At 43.2% G+C, this 15,430-nt stretch overlaps 1 protein-coding gene across 2 annotated transcripts in view; it reads left to right on the top strand.

The window, feature by feature from the left end:
• Positions 1-15,430, top strand: part of Gart (trifunctional purine biosynthetic protein adenosine-3 Gart) — a 154,220-nt gene that overhangs the window by 128,060 nt on the left and 10,730 nt on the right. For both annotated transcript variants that reach the window (XM_068393637.1, XM_068393636.1), the window contains exon 14: positions 5,965-6,108. In XM_068393637.1, coding sequence (XP_068249738.1) covers positions 5,965-6,108 — 144 coding nt within the window. The remainder of the gene's footprint in view (positions 1-5,964; positions 6,109-15,430) is intronic.

Below are 15,430 nucleotides of genomic sequence, written 5' to 3'. Positions count from 1 at the left end.
AGATTCTCATCCTCCAAGTCTAAGGGGTCGTCCACCTCCAGGCTCACATCCATAGCTTTGGGTAGGTCAGGGTTGTTAACTGAAACTGGGGATGGACCCGCCACTGGGGACCACGTCTGTGCCTCAACCTCCCTAACTTCCCTTGCCCCAGTGTTCTTCAGTTTCGCCTCAGGGTCCTTGATGGTCTTGGGAAGGGAAACCTGCGAGGCCTTTAAGGACTTTGACAAAGTCTTGGCAGGACCTGGAGGCCCCTCCTCTGGATTTTCCTAGGCAAGCCTATATCCCTACTCGTCCTAGGGTGGATGATGTCGGCGTGAGGTGGAGTTATGCCTCTCATCCGCCCCTTATGTTTTTTAGTAATGGCTTCATTTACCTTCATGAAAGGCAAGTTCGCCATATAGAAGGGGTTTGGCCTTCAGCACGCGATCAGGGTGGAGGGGATGTGCGAGATTTGTCTGCCGTCGATCTCCTTTTGGGGTCTTGACTCCCAAGTGATGAGGCCAACGAGGTTTCCAGAGAGATTCTAGGGGTAGCCCTATCTGGAACAGTCGGGTGTTGTGGCAGTGGAGGTGCCAGCTTCAGAGCCCTCAGGATATTTGACATGAAGGTTGATCCTCAAGGAGGAAGCTTTGAATCCCTAGATGCACCCTGGAGGTCCCTAGAAGAGTTTCTTTTGGGTGAACCCCCAGAAGGATTACCAGTAGACGTAGATAACCTCTGAGGCAGAAGAACACGTTCCTTTAGACGTGGAGAAAGGTCTGAACTAATAGGTACATTTGCGAATCTATTAGGAGGCTCCTTGAACCCTTTGGGGTAGGGAGTCGGTCTTACGCTGGAGGTGAAAGATGCAGAAGGGTGAGAGGAAGGTGTTGGATCCGCACTTGCTCGCAATTCCAACACATCTATTTGTGAATTGCTTGCGAAATTTGCGGATTTGCTCGTGAAATTGCGATATTCACGCGCAGTATCTAGAACTTCATGCATCGACGTACGCGTTTCACGAGCAAAAGTCCTCACAACAGGAGCACTAGGAGCCATAGAGCAAGAGGAAGGTCTAGCGCCTTCCTGCTGCCCCAGAGAAGCACTTACGTCCAACGATGTCAGCAGCGGAGAACTCGCCACAGCGGGACACATCTCCAAGCGTCACAAAATCGAACGCTTAGCTAAAACTCCCCAGGCTGTGAAAGGCACTGAGGGTTTAGCTGGACGCCTGTCTGAGAAGTGGTCAAGCTCATGATCAGGTTCAGTACGAGGCCGTTTGTAAAGTTGGGTTGAGGGGCTACGCGTTGATGGACTGCGTGTATGTCTATCTCTACCTCTAACCGAGGAAAGTCTACACCTTGATCACGAATGCGCCGTTCGTGATCTTGATGTTCGTAAACACGAGCGTCTAGCTCTCGTTCAAGAATGGCGTGAACACCACAAGTGTCTATCTCGCGAACGAGAACGTTATTCTCGTGAACGATACCCTTGTGAGTGCGAACACCGTCTTCGTGATCTAGATCGTGACAATCTATAACACAAGCATCTGGACCTAGGTCTAGACCTTGCTCGTGATTGTGAAGAGCGTGATCGCAAAACTCGTCCTCGTGAAGAGGAATGCCTCCGAAGAGAGTGTAGGTCTTGTGAGCGCAAAGCTCTAGAGTCTTGAGCTTCTTCTAGGCCAGTGGTTCCCAACCTTTTTTTCAGGTGACCCCAATCATGCACCTCAAGCCATGACCGTGACCCCACTAGTTTAGTTGTATATGTATTATTATATATTACTAGTTGTTAGTTGTAAAAGTAAGGAACAGTAAATATCCTTAAATAAGAGAGGTATTATAAGGTTGGAAAAGACAAAATTAACATCATTAAATTTTATTATAGCATTATAAATTTTAAGGCTTAATATCAATCAAAAACCCCACTTCTGGTATAATATTTTGTCACAATCCACAAAAACAAACTAAAAGTATAAATGTTTTCTGTTGAATAGTAAACTAATTTTAATGGGAGCCTTGGGCCTGGATCATGCTGCTAAGTTTCTCTATTCGTGGTTCAGTCTTAGAAAGTGCTATCCTCAAATCATGTTCTGTTTTTTGTTTTGATGGCAGTTCAGTTTAAAAATCAGACAAAAGATGTTTGGTACAGTCAACCATGAAGGAGGAGGGGAAGGGGCCAAAGAGAGAAGAGGGGAAGGGGCCAAGGAAAGAGAAGAGGAGGGGGACAAGGAAAGAGAAGAGGAGGGGGACAAGGAAAGAGAAGGATGGTTGAGAGAATAGGAAAGAGGGGGGACGCAGAGAAGGAAAGATGACAATGAGGAATAAAGAAAGAGGGTAGGTAGCAAGAAAAGTGAAGGGGCAAGGAACAAGAAGGAGAAGGTGTAGAGAGGAGGGGAGGGGTCAAGGAAGGCGTAACAGGGAAAATAGGTATAATAAGACGAAGCAGAAAACGAAAAAATCAATGATATACAGCACTCCAAATCTCGCCAAAACAACCACCTCAATAACCAACCATATACAATACTCCAAATCTCTGAACAACCGCCAAAACAACAACCTCAAAAACAAACGACATAAAATCCTCCAGATCTCTAAACAACCGCCAAACCAACGACCTTTTCGACCAAGTGACCAGCGCCGCAGACGCGCCAACTTCACAAGAACATACAAATAAAATCACACATCTAATGACACAATAAATGAAATAACAACAAAAACAACAGAAACGCACAAGAGGTAAATAAAAAGGAAGGGGAGGAGTAAAGAGGAGAGGAAAGGGAGGTGATAAGGAAATATTGAAGAGGAGGGGAGGGGAGGAGTAAAACAGAAGCAGGAGGAGAAGGGGCGTGGAAAGATGGGGAAGGGGGAAGAAAACCAAGGAAAGGGTGGCGAGGGGAAAGAGGAAAAGTAGGAGAGGGCATAAAAAGTGTCCCCTCCTCCCTCCCTGGCCCCTCCGCATCTCATCCTCTTCCTTTGCCCATCTCTCTCTTTAAATATGGGGGGGGGGGTTTACCATGGGGTTTTAGAAGCCTCAATTATGAACACTGTGATAGGCTATCATCCACTGACACTGTGGTGCAGTACTTCGTCAGCAAGGAAAGTACTCAGTTTCTATTGTCGGCATACCACTTTTTCGTGAGTAATTAAGAATTTTAAATAAACAAAGACTGAGTTCAACCTATGCAGCACATTCGAAATCACTATACAAATATAAATGCATCAAATTACCGATATAAGACGACCAAATTGCAGATAGTGTTTCCCGCTACGCCAGTACAGCTGGAGTGCCTGCCTGCCTGGTTGGACGTGGGCGGTGATGCTGTTCACAATTCACATATCAAATGCTTACGGCACTCAGGGATACCACCATTGAAATTTAGTTTTTTTTATATTTATATATGAATAGATATACAAGTCGATAAATAAAAGTCTACAAATACGTTTATATATTTTTTCTCTACTGCGAGTTCTGCCATATTTTGAATTTTTATTTTAATTTTGATATTTTGAGATTTTGGCGACCCCAGGAAAAGGGATCGCGACCCCAGGGTTGGGAAACCTGGTTCTAGGCAAAGAACACTCTGATCGTGATGACCTACTATCATTATGATCTTCTGATCGTCACGAACGACAATCAGGGGAAGAAGTTCCCAAAGGGCAAGGTGATGGCGATGCTCGTCCCTTAGCGCTGCTGGTGGAAGTTGGGCTGATCCCTGGAAGATCGTCACCTGTAGCCTAAGGGTTCCCGTAGGAAGAAACGGAGGGTTGAGGGTTAAGGGACGACGAGGTCCCAGGATGGAGAGAGGGTTCACCGTCAGGAAGGGGTCGTCAGAGAGCCGAACGCAAACGATCACCTCGTCCATGCCTTGAAGGGCCAGGGGAAGGCAACAGTTGGACCTCGCACGGCTCCAGTGTGAGATGTCGACAGCTCCAGAGAAGGTTCCCTCGTGGCACTACGCTGAAGGCAGCACTGCAGCTCTTCCTTCGAAGGGAGTCCCGAAATCCCTAAGGACGACCACACCTGAAACAAATCTGAAAGGGAGAAAGGCTTGCCAGTTGCTAGAGAAGAAGTTGCTCCTCTAGGGGAAGCAACAACCACCCAAGTACCCAGGGGTTGCCAAGGAGATAAGCGATCTGTGTTCCTACTTGCACGTCCCTTGTGATACCACGTGGGAGAAGGAGCTTTTGAGAGAGATTTGGGGGTCCGAGAAGAAGAACGTGCACTGCTCGCTCCTAAAGGAGAACGATTGCGCTTAGCATTCTTCTTCCTACGCCGCCCAAACTTCTCTCATTGGGAGGCAGACCACTCCCTACATTCTGCGAAGGACGAACCGTGCTCGCAATGATGCTCTTGGCACGTAGGAAACCGAGAGTGTGGGTCGGTCTCCAACGACGACATGAAGGTCCCGCATGCGGCACCCTTTCACCCTGGACACGTTCCCATGGTGAAGGATCGCAGGAGGAGAACACGCACACCTGGAAAGAGAAAGCAAAAATCAAAAGTACAATGACAATCAGGAGGAGAACGGATACGTCCGAACTATACTGAGCTAAAAGAAAAAGTGACATCTCTCACCACTGTGAGAGTATATATAGAGGTGGCTGGGTACCCGCACAGCCACCCCCAGCCTACCCGCTAAGCGATAAGACAGGGTTACCACCTCGCAATTAAAGTCTAATGGCTACCCTCAGCAGCCGCTGAAAGAATATCCACATAAATAACGGAAGGTTTGTTAGTATGGGAACAAATACAAAGTAAGGTTATCATAATAATGTTATTTTGATTTTTCTAAGAAAAAAGCAAAAATCTACATAGCAAATCTATGGGAGCTCATAACTCAAAAACCTACTTATTTGCATGTTGGTAGCGATTTCTCGGTTATTCATTGTTCAAGTTTAGCGAGAAATTCCATAATTCTGTGACAGAATTTTTATTTTCCTCTTTCGTTTTTTAAACAAATTTTTGCGTCTAGACAAGAAAAAAAATAAAAAATAAATTATTTAAAAAAGAAGAAAAATCAAAATTCTGTTACAGAATTATTTGATTTATAAAGCAGCTTTTATGGTATGATTTTCAATACAATTGGTGTCATATTAGTGGTGAAATCACTATCTAATTTTTTTTTTAATTATGGTTTTTACTCATAAATCTAAAGGTTTTTGCTCAAATGAATGGAAATTTTTGTAAATGAAGGTATTATATATATATCTAAAACATATACGGAAATTGTGTGCTTTGAATAATTAGAATAAAAGATACAAGACATAGGGACAGTCCCCTTAAGCTTAATAGAAGTACTTTTATCATTATGATTTTTTTTCAATGTTACCGTTTAAGAAGTAATTTATTTATATGCAAATTTCTGAAAAATATTGAGTGGAAAGTACAGGCCAGCTTAGGTTAGTAATTTTTGAGTAATAATTTTTGGCCATATGATATTTCACCATCCATAAGAGTACCAGACCAGATATAAATATTTATAAAGAGGTAAAATAATTTCCTTCTTTCCCACCATTATCCCCACATTAAGGGGTCGGTTGCCGGATGCAACCTCTCCAATGCCCCTAGTAAAAGGCATCGTTTTCCACCAAACCTCTTCTCTCCTGCTTATTATTTATCTTATCTTGCCATCTATTTCTCTGTCTCCCTCTCGATCTTCCCATTAGGTAATGTAATGGATTACTGCATTATTTTTGCTACTTCGGATAATGTAATCTAAGCAGACAATTGATCTTGGCAATTGCTGGGAAAGATTTTTTTTTCTTTTTAAGACTTCTTTTTGTTCTTATTTAATATTATATCTTCTGATGCTAACCTGTCTTTGGTGGTGTAATTAGTCTACAAGGTTTTATTTTAATCCTAGAAATGAATAGAGACTAGGCCTTATTCCAGAACATACTTTATCCTGTTATACAATATTGAATATTGAATGTCTTCATTACTCAAATCTTTTTTTGTTCATGAGATGTGGTAATTTTTCAGGCATAAGTAGTTCAGAAATGGCAAAAACCTTCAACTGTGGCATTGGTATGGTCCTGATAGTAGCTGCCAAAGATGTTGCCAAAGTTCAAACGTTGATCTCTGATGAAGCAAAGGTTATTGGAGGACTACTATCACTTAAACAAGGTATAAATCCAGTAATTATGCACTCAAACTAATATGTGATTTCTGGCTTTATATATATATATATAGGCTATATATATATATATATATATATATATATATATATATATATATATATATATATATATATATATATATATATATATATGTGTGTGTGTGTGTGTGTGTGTGTGTGTGTGTCTGTGTATATATATACATATATTTTTGGGCTCAGGCCATGTCGTCCTGATGGAAGTTCCTTCATTAGTAGCTTCCTAGGTTATATTTGACTACAGTGGTATATCCCAGAGAATTTACCAAAGGTATTCAGAATTCTAACTCCTGGAGCGAATATCCCTTAAAGTTGGTTATCGCGTAATCAGAGGACGTATTCTTGACACGTCTCATAGCTATCTTCACCCCTAATAGCCTTTCCGCTTCGAGGGGGAAAAAGTGGCAAGAATATAGGAGAGTCGTTAAAGAGACAACGCTCTCGACACTCCTACTGTACTGTAAATAGTGCGCCGATTCGCCACTGCGAGGCGCCACCAAGCCATTCTTTCTCTTGTAGCTTCATTGACCGGTGTTATCCCGTGTTATCTCTCGCTATTTTGGAGTTTTTTGTCGCTATGATGTCTTCACCAGCCTCATCAGCTTCTGGAAAGTTAAGTGATATCTTTGAATTGTGTAAATGTAAGCCCTTGCCAGTTTTACTCTTCGATTGAGATCGTAATTAAGGTAACAAGAGCTGTTGCCAGCCGGATGGTGTCATGAACACGGTCATTCTTCCTGTACATCTAGTTAGCCAGAACGACTTTCCCGGCATTATTTGCTTTAATAACTTTAGCTATTTAGTATTTTAGCTAGGGATTTTTGTATTATGTCATTGTTGTCGTGGATTTGGCTATTTATGTTCGAGCCTCACGAGTGCTAGACTTCCTAGCCTAGGCACCTACACACTTCATGCATGATATAACCTTCCTGGTAAAGTTTTATTGAAGCTCAGGCAATATTTTATACAATTAAGATATTACTGCATAAATTTTCCTCTTCCAAGATAGTATACAAGAGAGTTTCGGTGAACGATTCTCTATGCTCCCAGACTTACTAGCCTAGGGGCTTTAGTATACTTTCATACATGTCCCCAATTGCTCTTGTATTGTCTTCTAAGGTGAGGTTGATGCCTCCTATACCTTCTAAGCTGATACCAATCTCTTGGCGAGATTTAAGAGCAATTCCTCTTCCCTCTGATAAGCCTAGGCTACCCTCAGTTAGCTTTGCTGTGAACTGAGTTCTGGCAAAGTTTACTGGGGTGTTTCGTTTCTTTCTCTTAACCACTGAGTCGGTTTTTGAGTTAGAACGGGACATCAGAGTAAAGTCTGTGTTAGCATCTTACTGTCTCTGTGAAATGATTTCCCAAGTCAGGTTAAGTTGTCTATACAGGAGGCTAGGTCTCCCTAGACCATACGTGGAGGTTTTTGTTTTACAATTCCTCCTTCCTCGGTCTAGCAGATAGTCCTGTGCTAGTGATCTTAGACCGAAGAAATGATTTCTTCATTGTCTAAGATACCTGGTACAAGATTCTGTTCTCTTGCGAGATTGTGTCCTATGGCTGCTTTCTCACTTGACTAACCCAACCTGGGGAAATGATTTCCCCTACTTGAGGTTACCTTATGAGATCAGAATCCTTTTAGTTGGGTAATGCCTTTGGGTATTACCTTACTTATAGGACTTTTCCCCCTTCCCCACTGTCTCTTTTGTGTTGAATGAACCATCACCCTCCCTGGCCGTCATTCTATATTTGACCCTAAGGGTAATATATAGAACTGGCCTGAGGTTCAATGTCTGCTGCCGGCTGGGCCGGCTGCCGGCAGGTACCCTCATTTTCATTAGAGTGTTCTTCAGTCCTCCCTTGGACTGCCTTCCATAGCCCATATGGATGGGATATTGTTGGGTGGAAGTCCAAATATAATTCCCCCTTCCACTTGAACCCTCATTCGGGATGTAGGCCGGAAAGGCTGAGCCTTTGCCTTCCTCCATCCTCTCTCTTTTTCTCTACCTTTCCTTTTACTGGGCCGGCCGCCGGCAGCTTATAGCTGTCGGCGGCCATGTTGGTTGTCTGTTGGCCGGCAGTTACTCTGCCGCCACTTGCCGGGGGGTGTCACTGAGCGATAATCCAACGACAATAAACATACTATGACCAGTGGCTGGCAGTCAGCCACCTAAAGTATAGATCTGAAGACAGTAACTGCCTTCAATAGCTCAGAATAGGCCGGCATATGTCGGGAAGGCCGGCATATGTTGGCAGGCCCGGCATATGCCGGCAGGCCCGGCATATCCCGGCAGGCCCGACATATGCCGGCAGGTCCGGCAGGTCTGGCGGCATACCGCCGCCAGTCAGTGCTGTAGCCCAAAAAGTTTTTTCCAACCTACAAGCTGCTTCATGGGCAGTCTATTGTGAGACCATCACATATAAGAGAATGATCCTCTCTACCACTTAATGGTTATCAACAATTAGTTTACCCCCAATATTGAACCTGGGATATTGTGTTAAGAAAACACTTTATATCAAAGGATATTTTCTTCCCATACTAAATTCATTAAGAATTTATTGTTCAATATTGGAGGAGGTCATAGCAATGGGCTGGACAGGAAACACAAGTAGGTGTCTTTCCTATTTTCTAGCTTACTCTATCTAAGCTAATTTAAAAAAAAAGAAAAAAAAATGTACAGTATGCTGAAATTTGAGAATTATACCAAATACTTATATGCTTTCTTTCTTTACAGGAGGAGCATCCCGAGTGCGGGAACAGCTTTTGCAGGGTCCATAGCAAGAACTTCTACGCCCATGATGTGTGCACAGCCCATGCACGCTGCGCAGTCACCAAGGGGGCACTCAAATACTGGGACCCACAGGTATGTACCATTTGTGACAAACTGGTAAAAGAGGCTTTTGATGATCAAAAGTCTACTGAGTCAAGGAATGCAGCAAGGGACACGCTGCAAAAATGGGTCAGGGGTTTTCAGAAGAACACCTCTGGCCCATACCTTCCTATTGAGAGGACGAGGGACTGTCTTTTCCCTAGGGCATCTGCGGATGCAATCATTCTCCAGGCTCAACCTGAGATTCCCCTAGTACAGATTCCGATGGAATCTGATGTTTCGGACACCTTGCAGAGCATCCATTTAGATGACAACATGTCGGTTGTCTCAGAGGAGACTGAGAACAATCTTCTACTGGAAGAACTGGAGCAGGAGGATGACGTACCTCCTGAGGTTGAAGTCGATAAGAACGAATTTATTTCGGTATCATCAGCCACAGAGACTGAACCGGTGCCTTCGACTTCATCTACTGTACCCCAGTTAGATTCCATCACGAGTACGTTGCATTCTCTGCTGTCTATGGTGCAGGACATTCAGAAGAAATCGTCCGAGAAAGAAGCTTCTCTTCGGACGGAAATGCATCAGCTGGTTGCAACACGTTTAGCCCCGAAGAAGCTAAACATCAAGGATCTCCCCGTTTTCTCTGACGTTAACCCTTGGAGATATGCAGAGCATATGCCAATGTCGGGGGGAAGATCTTCCTCCCAGAGAAACTGGGCACTATTCCAGTAGAGGAAATTGAGTTTTGGCCCAGCAAAGGGGCTTACCCGGACTGCTATGTCCGTCTAAGGACGGAACCTGCATCCAAGGAGGAAACAGAGCCGAAGGAGACGATTGTTCTCGAACTCTCTAAGGCTCAGGCCTTATATACAACCACCTTGAAAGAGAGGGCCTTTACTAGTTCCGAGGTGCCGGCTCTCAGCAAAATGCACCCGTCCTTTATTGCTGACCCCAAACGTGCCTTATGGACAAAGGTTTTAAGGCAGTCGAAGCAGGGAAACCTTGCCCTACACTGGAGGAGTGTAGACCCTTTTCCCTGGCTTTTCCATCAGATGATAAAGACTGGAAGGATGTTCATAACACCTTCACAGTTGGGAAGCTGGAAGCAGATATTGCTGGACGACAGTTCAGCGAAGACCTCCCGAAGCTGTCAGAGTCTCTCCTGCACAGGGAACAAGAGACTAAAGAACGTCTTACTGCTTCCATGTCTCTGCAGACTGGCTTAGAGACTATGGCAAGCATCCCGGACACCCCAGATATGTACATGGTCCTCGCCAAATCTCATTTGGCGACAGTCACCAAGGACTTGTACAACTTTATCAAAGCCCGAAGGACTTGTAGAGAGTTCGTGTTTGCCTCGGCTGCGGTGAGACACGAACCGAGGAAGCTCATAGCCTCCAATATCTGGGGAAAAGACCTCTTCCCAATCGAAGTGGTCAAAGAGGTCGTGGACAAAGCCACTACGGAGAACAGGAATCTCCTCTCCAATTGGGGCTTGTCCTCAAAAATAAAATCTTCCGCTGACGAGGGTCCCCAGCTGAAGAATAAATCAAAACGACCAAGAGTGCCCTCTCGGCCTAGAAAACAGCGACAGGTTCCTGTGGCCATGGTGCCCCAGATGGTGGCACAACCAACCACAACCTTCCAACTGGTGCCCCAAACGCTGGCGACCCAATCGCCAGTGTTCACCCTAGTCTTTGAAAGCCAATCGATGACTTTCAGGCCAAAGTCTCAAGGTTCCTTTCGAGGATCCTCTAGACGTCCCTTCAGAGGTAGGGGTAACAAAGGTGGACGTGGCCAAGGAGGCAAGTCCTCCAACCAGCACTCCAAGTGAGAAGTTACTGGTAGGAGGGAGACTTCTCCTCTTCCGGGATCATTGGACCTTTGATCCCTTGGCCCACAGCCTAATCAAGAACGGACTAGGGTGGAGTTGGAGCTCAACTCCACCAAACTTTCCTCAATTCTTCCAGCACTCAACCCCCGTTCTGGATGAATATGTTCAGGAACTCCTGAACAAAAGAGTTATACGGAAAGCAAAGTCCATCAGATTCCAAGGAAGGCTGTTTTGTGTTCCGAAGAAGGATTCGGAAAAGCTCAGAGTCATTCTGGACTTATCACCACTCAACAAGTTCATAGTGAACCACAAACTCAGAATGCTGACGCTTCAGCACATAAGGACCCTTTTGCCCAAACGGGCATACACAGTCTCCATAGACATGACGGATGCGTACTGGCATGTTCCAATCAACCGTCAAGTTTCCCCCTACCTAGGGTTCAAACTACAGAAAAGAATGTACGTTTTCAGAGCCATGCCCTTCGGTCTAAACATAGCTCCAGGGGTATTCACCAAGCTTGCGAATGCAGTCATTCATCAACAACGCCTAAAGGGGATCCAGGTAGTAGCCTACCTGGACGGCTGGCTGGCGTGGGCAGCATCCGAGGAAGAGTGCAGGCAAGCCTCCAAGCAAGTGATCCAGTTCCTGGAACACTTAGGATTCAAGATCAACTTGGAAAAGTCTCGTCTATCTCCAGCTCAAAAGTTCCAGTGGCTGGGCGTCCACTGGGATTTACAGTCACACTGCCTTTCCATTCCATCAAAGAAGAGGAAAGAGATAGCATGATCTGTCAAGAGACTTCTTCAATCCGACAGGATATCAAGAAGGCAACAGGAGAGAGTGTTGGGGTCCCTCCAGTTTGCCTCAGTGACAGATCCAATATTGAAAGAACAATTAAAAGATGCATCAGGAGTTTGGAGAAATTACGCATCAAACGCTTGAAGAGATCTACAAAGACCGATTCCAAATCGTTTACGATCACTACTCAAACGATGGTCGGAAGCCAAGAACATGATGAGCAAGGCACCTCTGAAACCACCTCCACCGGCAGTCACCGTTCACACGGACGCCTCAAAAGAGGGGTGGGGAGGTCACTCTCATCATCGTAAAGTCCAGGGAACCTGGTCTCCCCTCTTCAAGACCTTCCACATCAATTTTCTGGAAGCCATGGCAGTTCTTCTCTCTCTGAAGAAACTGGAACTTTGCTGCTCAATCCACATCCGTCTGGTATTAGACAGCGAAGTTGTAATGAGATGCCTAAATCAACAAGGCTCGAGATCGCCTCACATAAATTTAGTGATACTGGCCATCCTCCGTCTAGCAAAGAAGAAGAGATGGCACTTGTCAGCAGTCCACCTTCAAGGGTTCCGCAATGTGACAGTGGACGCTCTATCCAGGGTCAACCCCGATAGATTCAGAATGGTCCCTAGACGCAAAATCATTCTCCTTCATATTACGCAAAGTCCCAGGACCGCAGAAAGATCTCTTTGCAACGAGCGACAATAAGAAGCTACCCCGGTATGTAGCCCCGTACGAGGATCCTCTAGCGGAAGCGACAGACGCAATGTCCATATATTGGAACAGGTGGTCTAAGATCTATCTGTTCCCTTCAACCAGCCTTCTGCTGAAAGTCCTCGACAAACTGAGATCCTTTCAAGGGATAGCAACAATAGTGGCCCACAAGTGGCCCAACAGTGTTTGGTTCCCTTTGATAACAGAACTACGCCTGAAGCTGATCCCGTTGCCGGACCCAGTTCTGATTCAGCAAGTGCAGAAATTGACTGTCTCAGCTTCATCAGAGAAAACCCAGAATATTCATCTTATGATTTTCTCGCCCTAGCTGTCAAGAAACGGTTTGGGATTTCTAGGGACAGTATTAACTTCTTAGAAGAATACAAGTCAAAGTCAACAAGAAGACAATTTGAGTCGTCCTGGAAGAAATGGGTGGCCTTTGTTAAGGCGAAGAAACCTAAGGAGATTTCTACGGATTTCTGCTTGTCCTTCTTCATCCATCTTCATGAACAAGGTTTAGCAGCCATCACGATTACTACATGTAAAATCTGCCCAAGCCAGACCAATACTATATGCCTTCCAGGTAGACTTTCCTAATGAAATCTTTAACAAGATTCCAAGAGCCTGCACTAAACTTCGGCCCACAGCTCCTCCAAAGCCCATTTCATGGTCTTTGGATAAGGCTCTTCACTTAGCATCAACTCTGAACAATGAGGATTGCTCGCTGAAAGACTTGACTCAAAAGGTGATATTCCTATTTGCACTAGCCTCAGGAGCCAGAGTTAGCGAAATAGTGGCCCTCTCGAGGGATGATGGCCACATTCAGTTCACAGATGCCGGAGAACTGAACCTCTTTCCGGACCCGACGTTTCTCGCCAAGAACAAGCTGCCCACTAAGAGATGGGGTCCCTGTAGAATCTGCCCTCTGAAGGAAGAAGCATCCCTCTGCCCAGTGGAATGCCTAAAGGTCTATCTTCGTAGAACTTCAGACTTTAAGGGAAGTCAGCTTTTCAGGGGAGAGACGTCCGGTTTAACATTATCCTTGAAACAGTTAAGGGCGAAAATCACCTATTTTATACGCAGAGCGGATCTAAACAGTACACCCGCAGGTCATGATCCGAGAAAAGCTGCCTCGTCTCTGAATTTCTTTCAGACGATGTCGTTTGAAAGCCTTCGTGCTTATACTGGATGGAAGTCATCCAGAGTTTTCTTCAAACACTATGCGAAGCAATTACAGGAAATAAAATTTCATGTGGTGGCGGCAGGCAGTGTTATAAAACCTGCCATTTGATTACTGCGAAGAACAGTGCACTAATTGGGACTTTTAGTGAAGGGTGTACATGATAGACTCGTAAGACATATCAAGTTGAGTATTGTGCTTAGTGATAACACTATAGATTGTTCTCTCTACACAGGTGACATTAAGCATAATAGACTGATACAAGTGCCAGGCATACTTATATGCACAGTGTTCCTAGTAACAACAGAAGACATAGTGAAATTTTATATTTCCCTTAGAGTGGCTAATTTTTTCCTTTCCAGGTGAAACTTATTTTAATTCTGTTATTACTGTTTATGCTTTTATGCAGAATTGTTCTGCATAGGATGTAATTGAATACAACCATGATTTCTATTTTTGTAATAAACAATAGAAGGAATCTTTGCATCTCTTTCGCCTCAAATATTCTAGATTGAGAATAAAGTCAGAGCATCCTTGATTCTTTTAATATTTAAGAAAATATTGGGGAACTAAGGTTAAGACTGTCCCAAGCAAACAGGTAAGAACTGATTGTACTAAACTGTTTATTTTACTGAACTAAGGTTTCCTACACATATATAAACCTGTCTGTCTTTTTTCAGCCAGACTTGGGAGGTATCAGTAACCTATACAGAGATATACCATCTAAGTACAAACTATCCTTTATGTATATGATGACACTAATATACAAACTGTTCGCTAGATTGTTCCTTGAACTCACAATCCTCGGGTTTTTTCCTAGAGTCTGCCCAGACTCTACCCTATAAGGGGCAGGAAGAGCTGACATAGTTTATGATCAGTTAATTGATGTATAACGGTAACATCAAGTGTCTCTAGGTCTAGAAGACCAAATAGGAAATATTTATCTCGAGATAATGGCGCTATTGAAAATCCACAGATACATTAATGCTCTGGTAAACTTCCATCAGGACGACATGGCCTGAGCCCAAAAAACAGATTTTGAAGCGAAGCGAAAAATCTATTTTTTGGTGAGGTAGCCATGTTGTCCTGATGGACCCACCCTCTTTTTGACAAAAGGATAATGAATCCCTCCCTATGGTACTGTATCTGGAACACCTACAAAGCTACAAAGAATGGCTTGGTGGCGCCTCGCGGTGGCGAATCGGCGCACTATTTACAGTACAGTAGGAGTGTCGAGAGCGTTGTCTCTTTAACGACTCTCCTATATTCTTGCCACTTTTGCCCCCTCGAAGCAGAAACGCAATTAGGGGTGAAGATACCTATGAGACGTGTCAAGAATACGTCCTCTGATTACGCGATATCCAACTTTAAGGGATATTCGCTCCAGGAATTAAAATTCTGGATACCTTTGGTAAATTCTCTGGGATATATCACTATAGTCAAATATAACCTAGGAAGCTACTAATGAAGGAACTTCCATCAGGACGACATGGCTACCTCACCCAAACATGGATTTTTCGCTTTGCTTCAAAATCGGTTATATATATATATATATATATATATACATATATATATATATATATATATATATATATATATATATATATATATATATATATATATATAGTATATACTTTATATATATATATATATATATATATATATATATATATATATATATATATATATATATATATATATATATATATATATATATATATATACATATATATACAAATATATATGTATATATATATATATATATATATATATATATATATATATACAGTATATATATATATATATATATATATATATATATATATATATTTATATATATATATATATATATATATATATATATATATATATATATATATATATATATATATACACACAAATATATATACAGTATATATATATATATATATATATA

The sequence above is a fragment of the Palaemon carinicauda genome, chromosome 19, assembly GCF_036898095.1.
Source record: "Palaemon carinicauda isolate YSFRI2023 chromosome 19, ASM3689809v2, whole genome shotgun sequence".
NCBI classification, from domain to species: Eukaryota; Metazoa; Arthropoda; class Malacostraca; order Decapoda; family Palaemonidae; genus Palaemon; species Palaemon carinicauda.
This window is presented reverse-complemented; position numbering and strand designations above follow the sequence as displayed.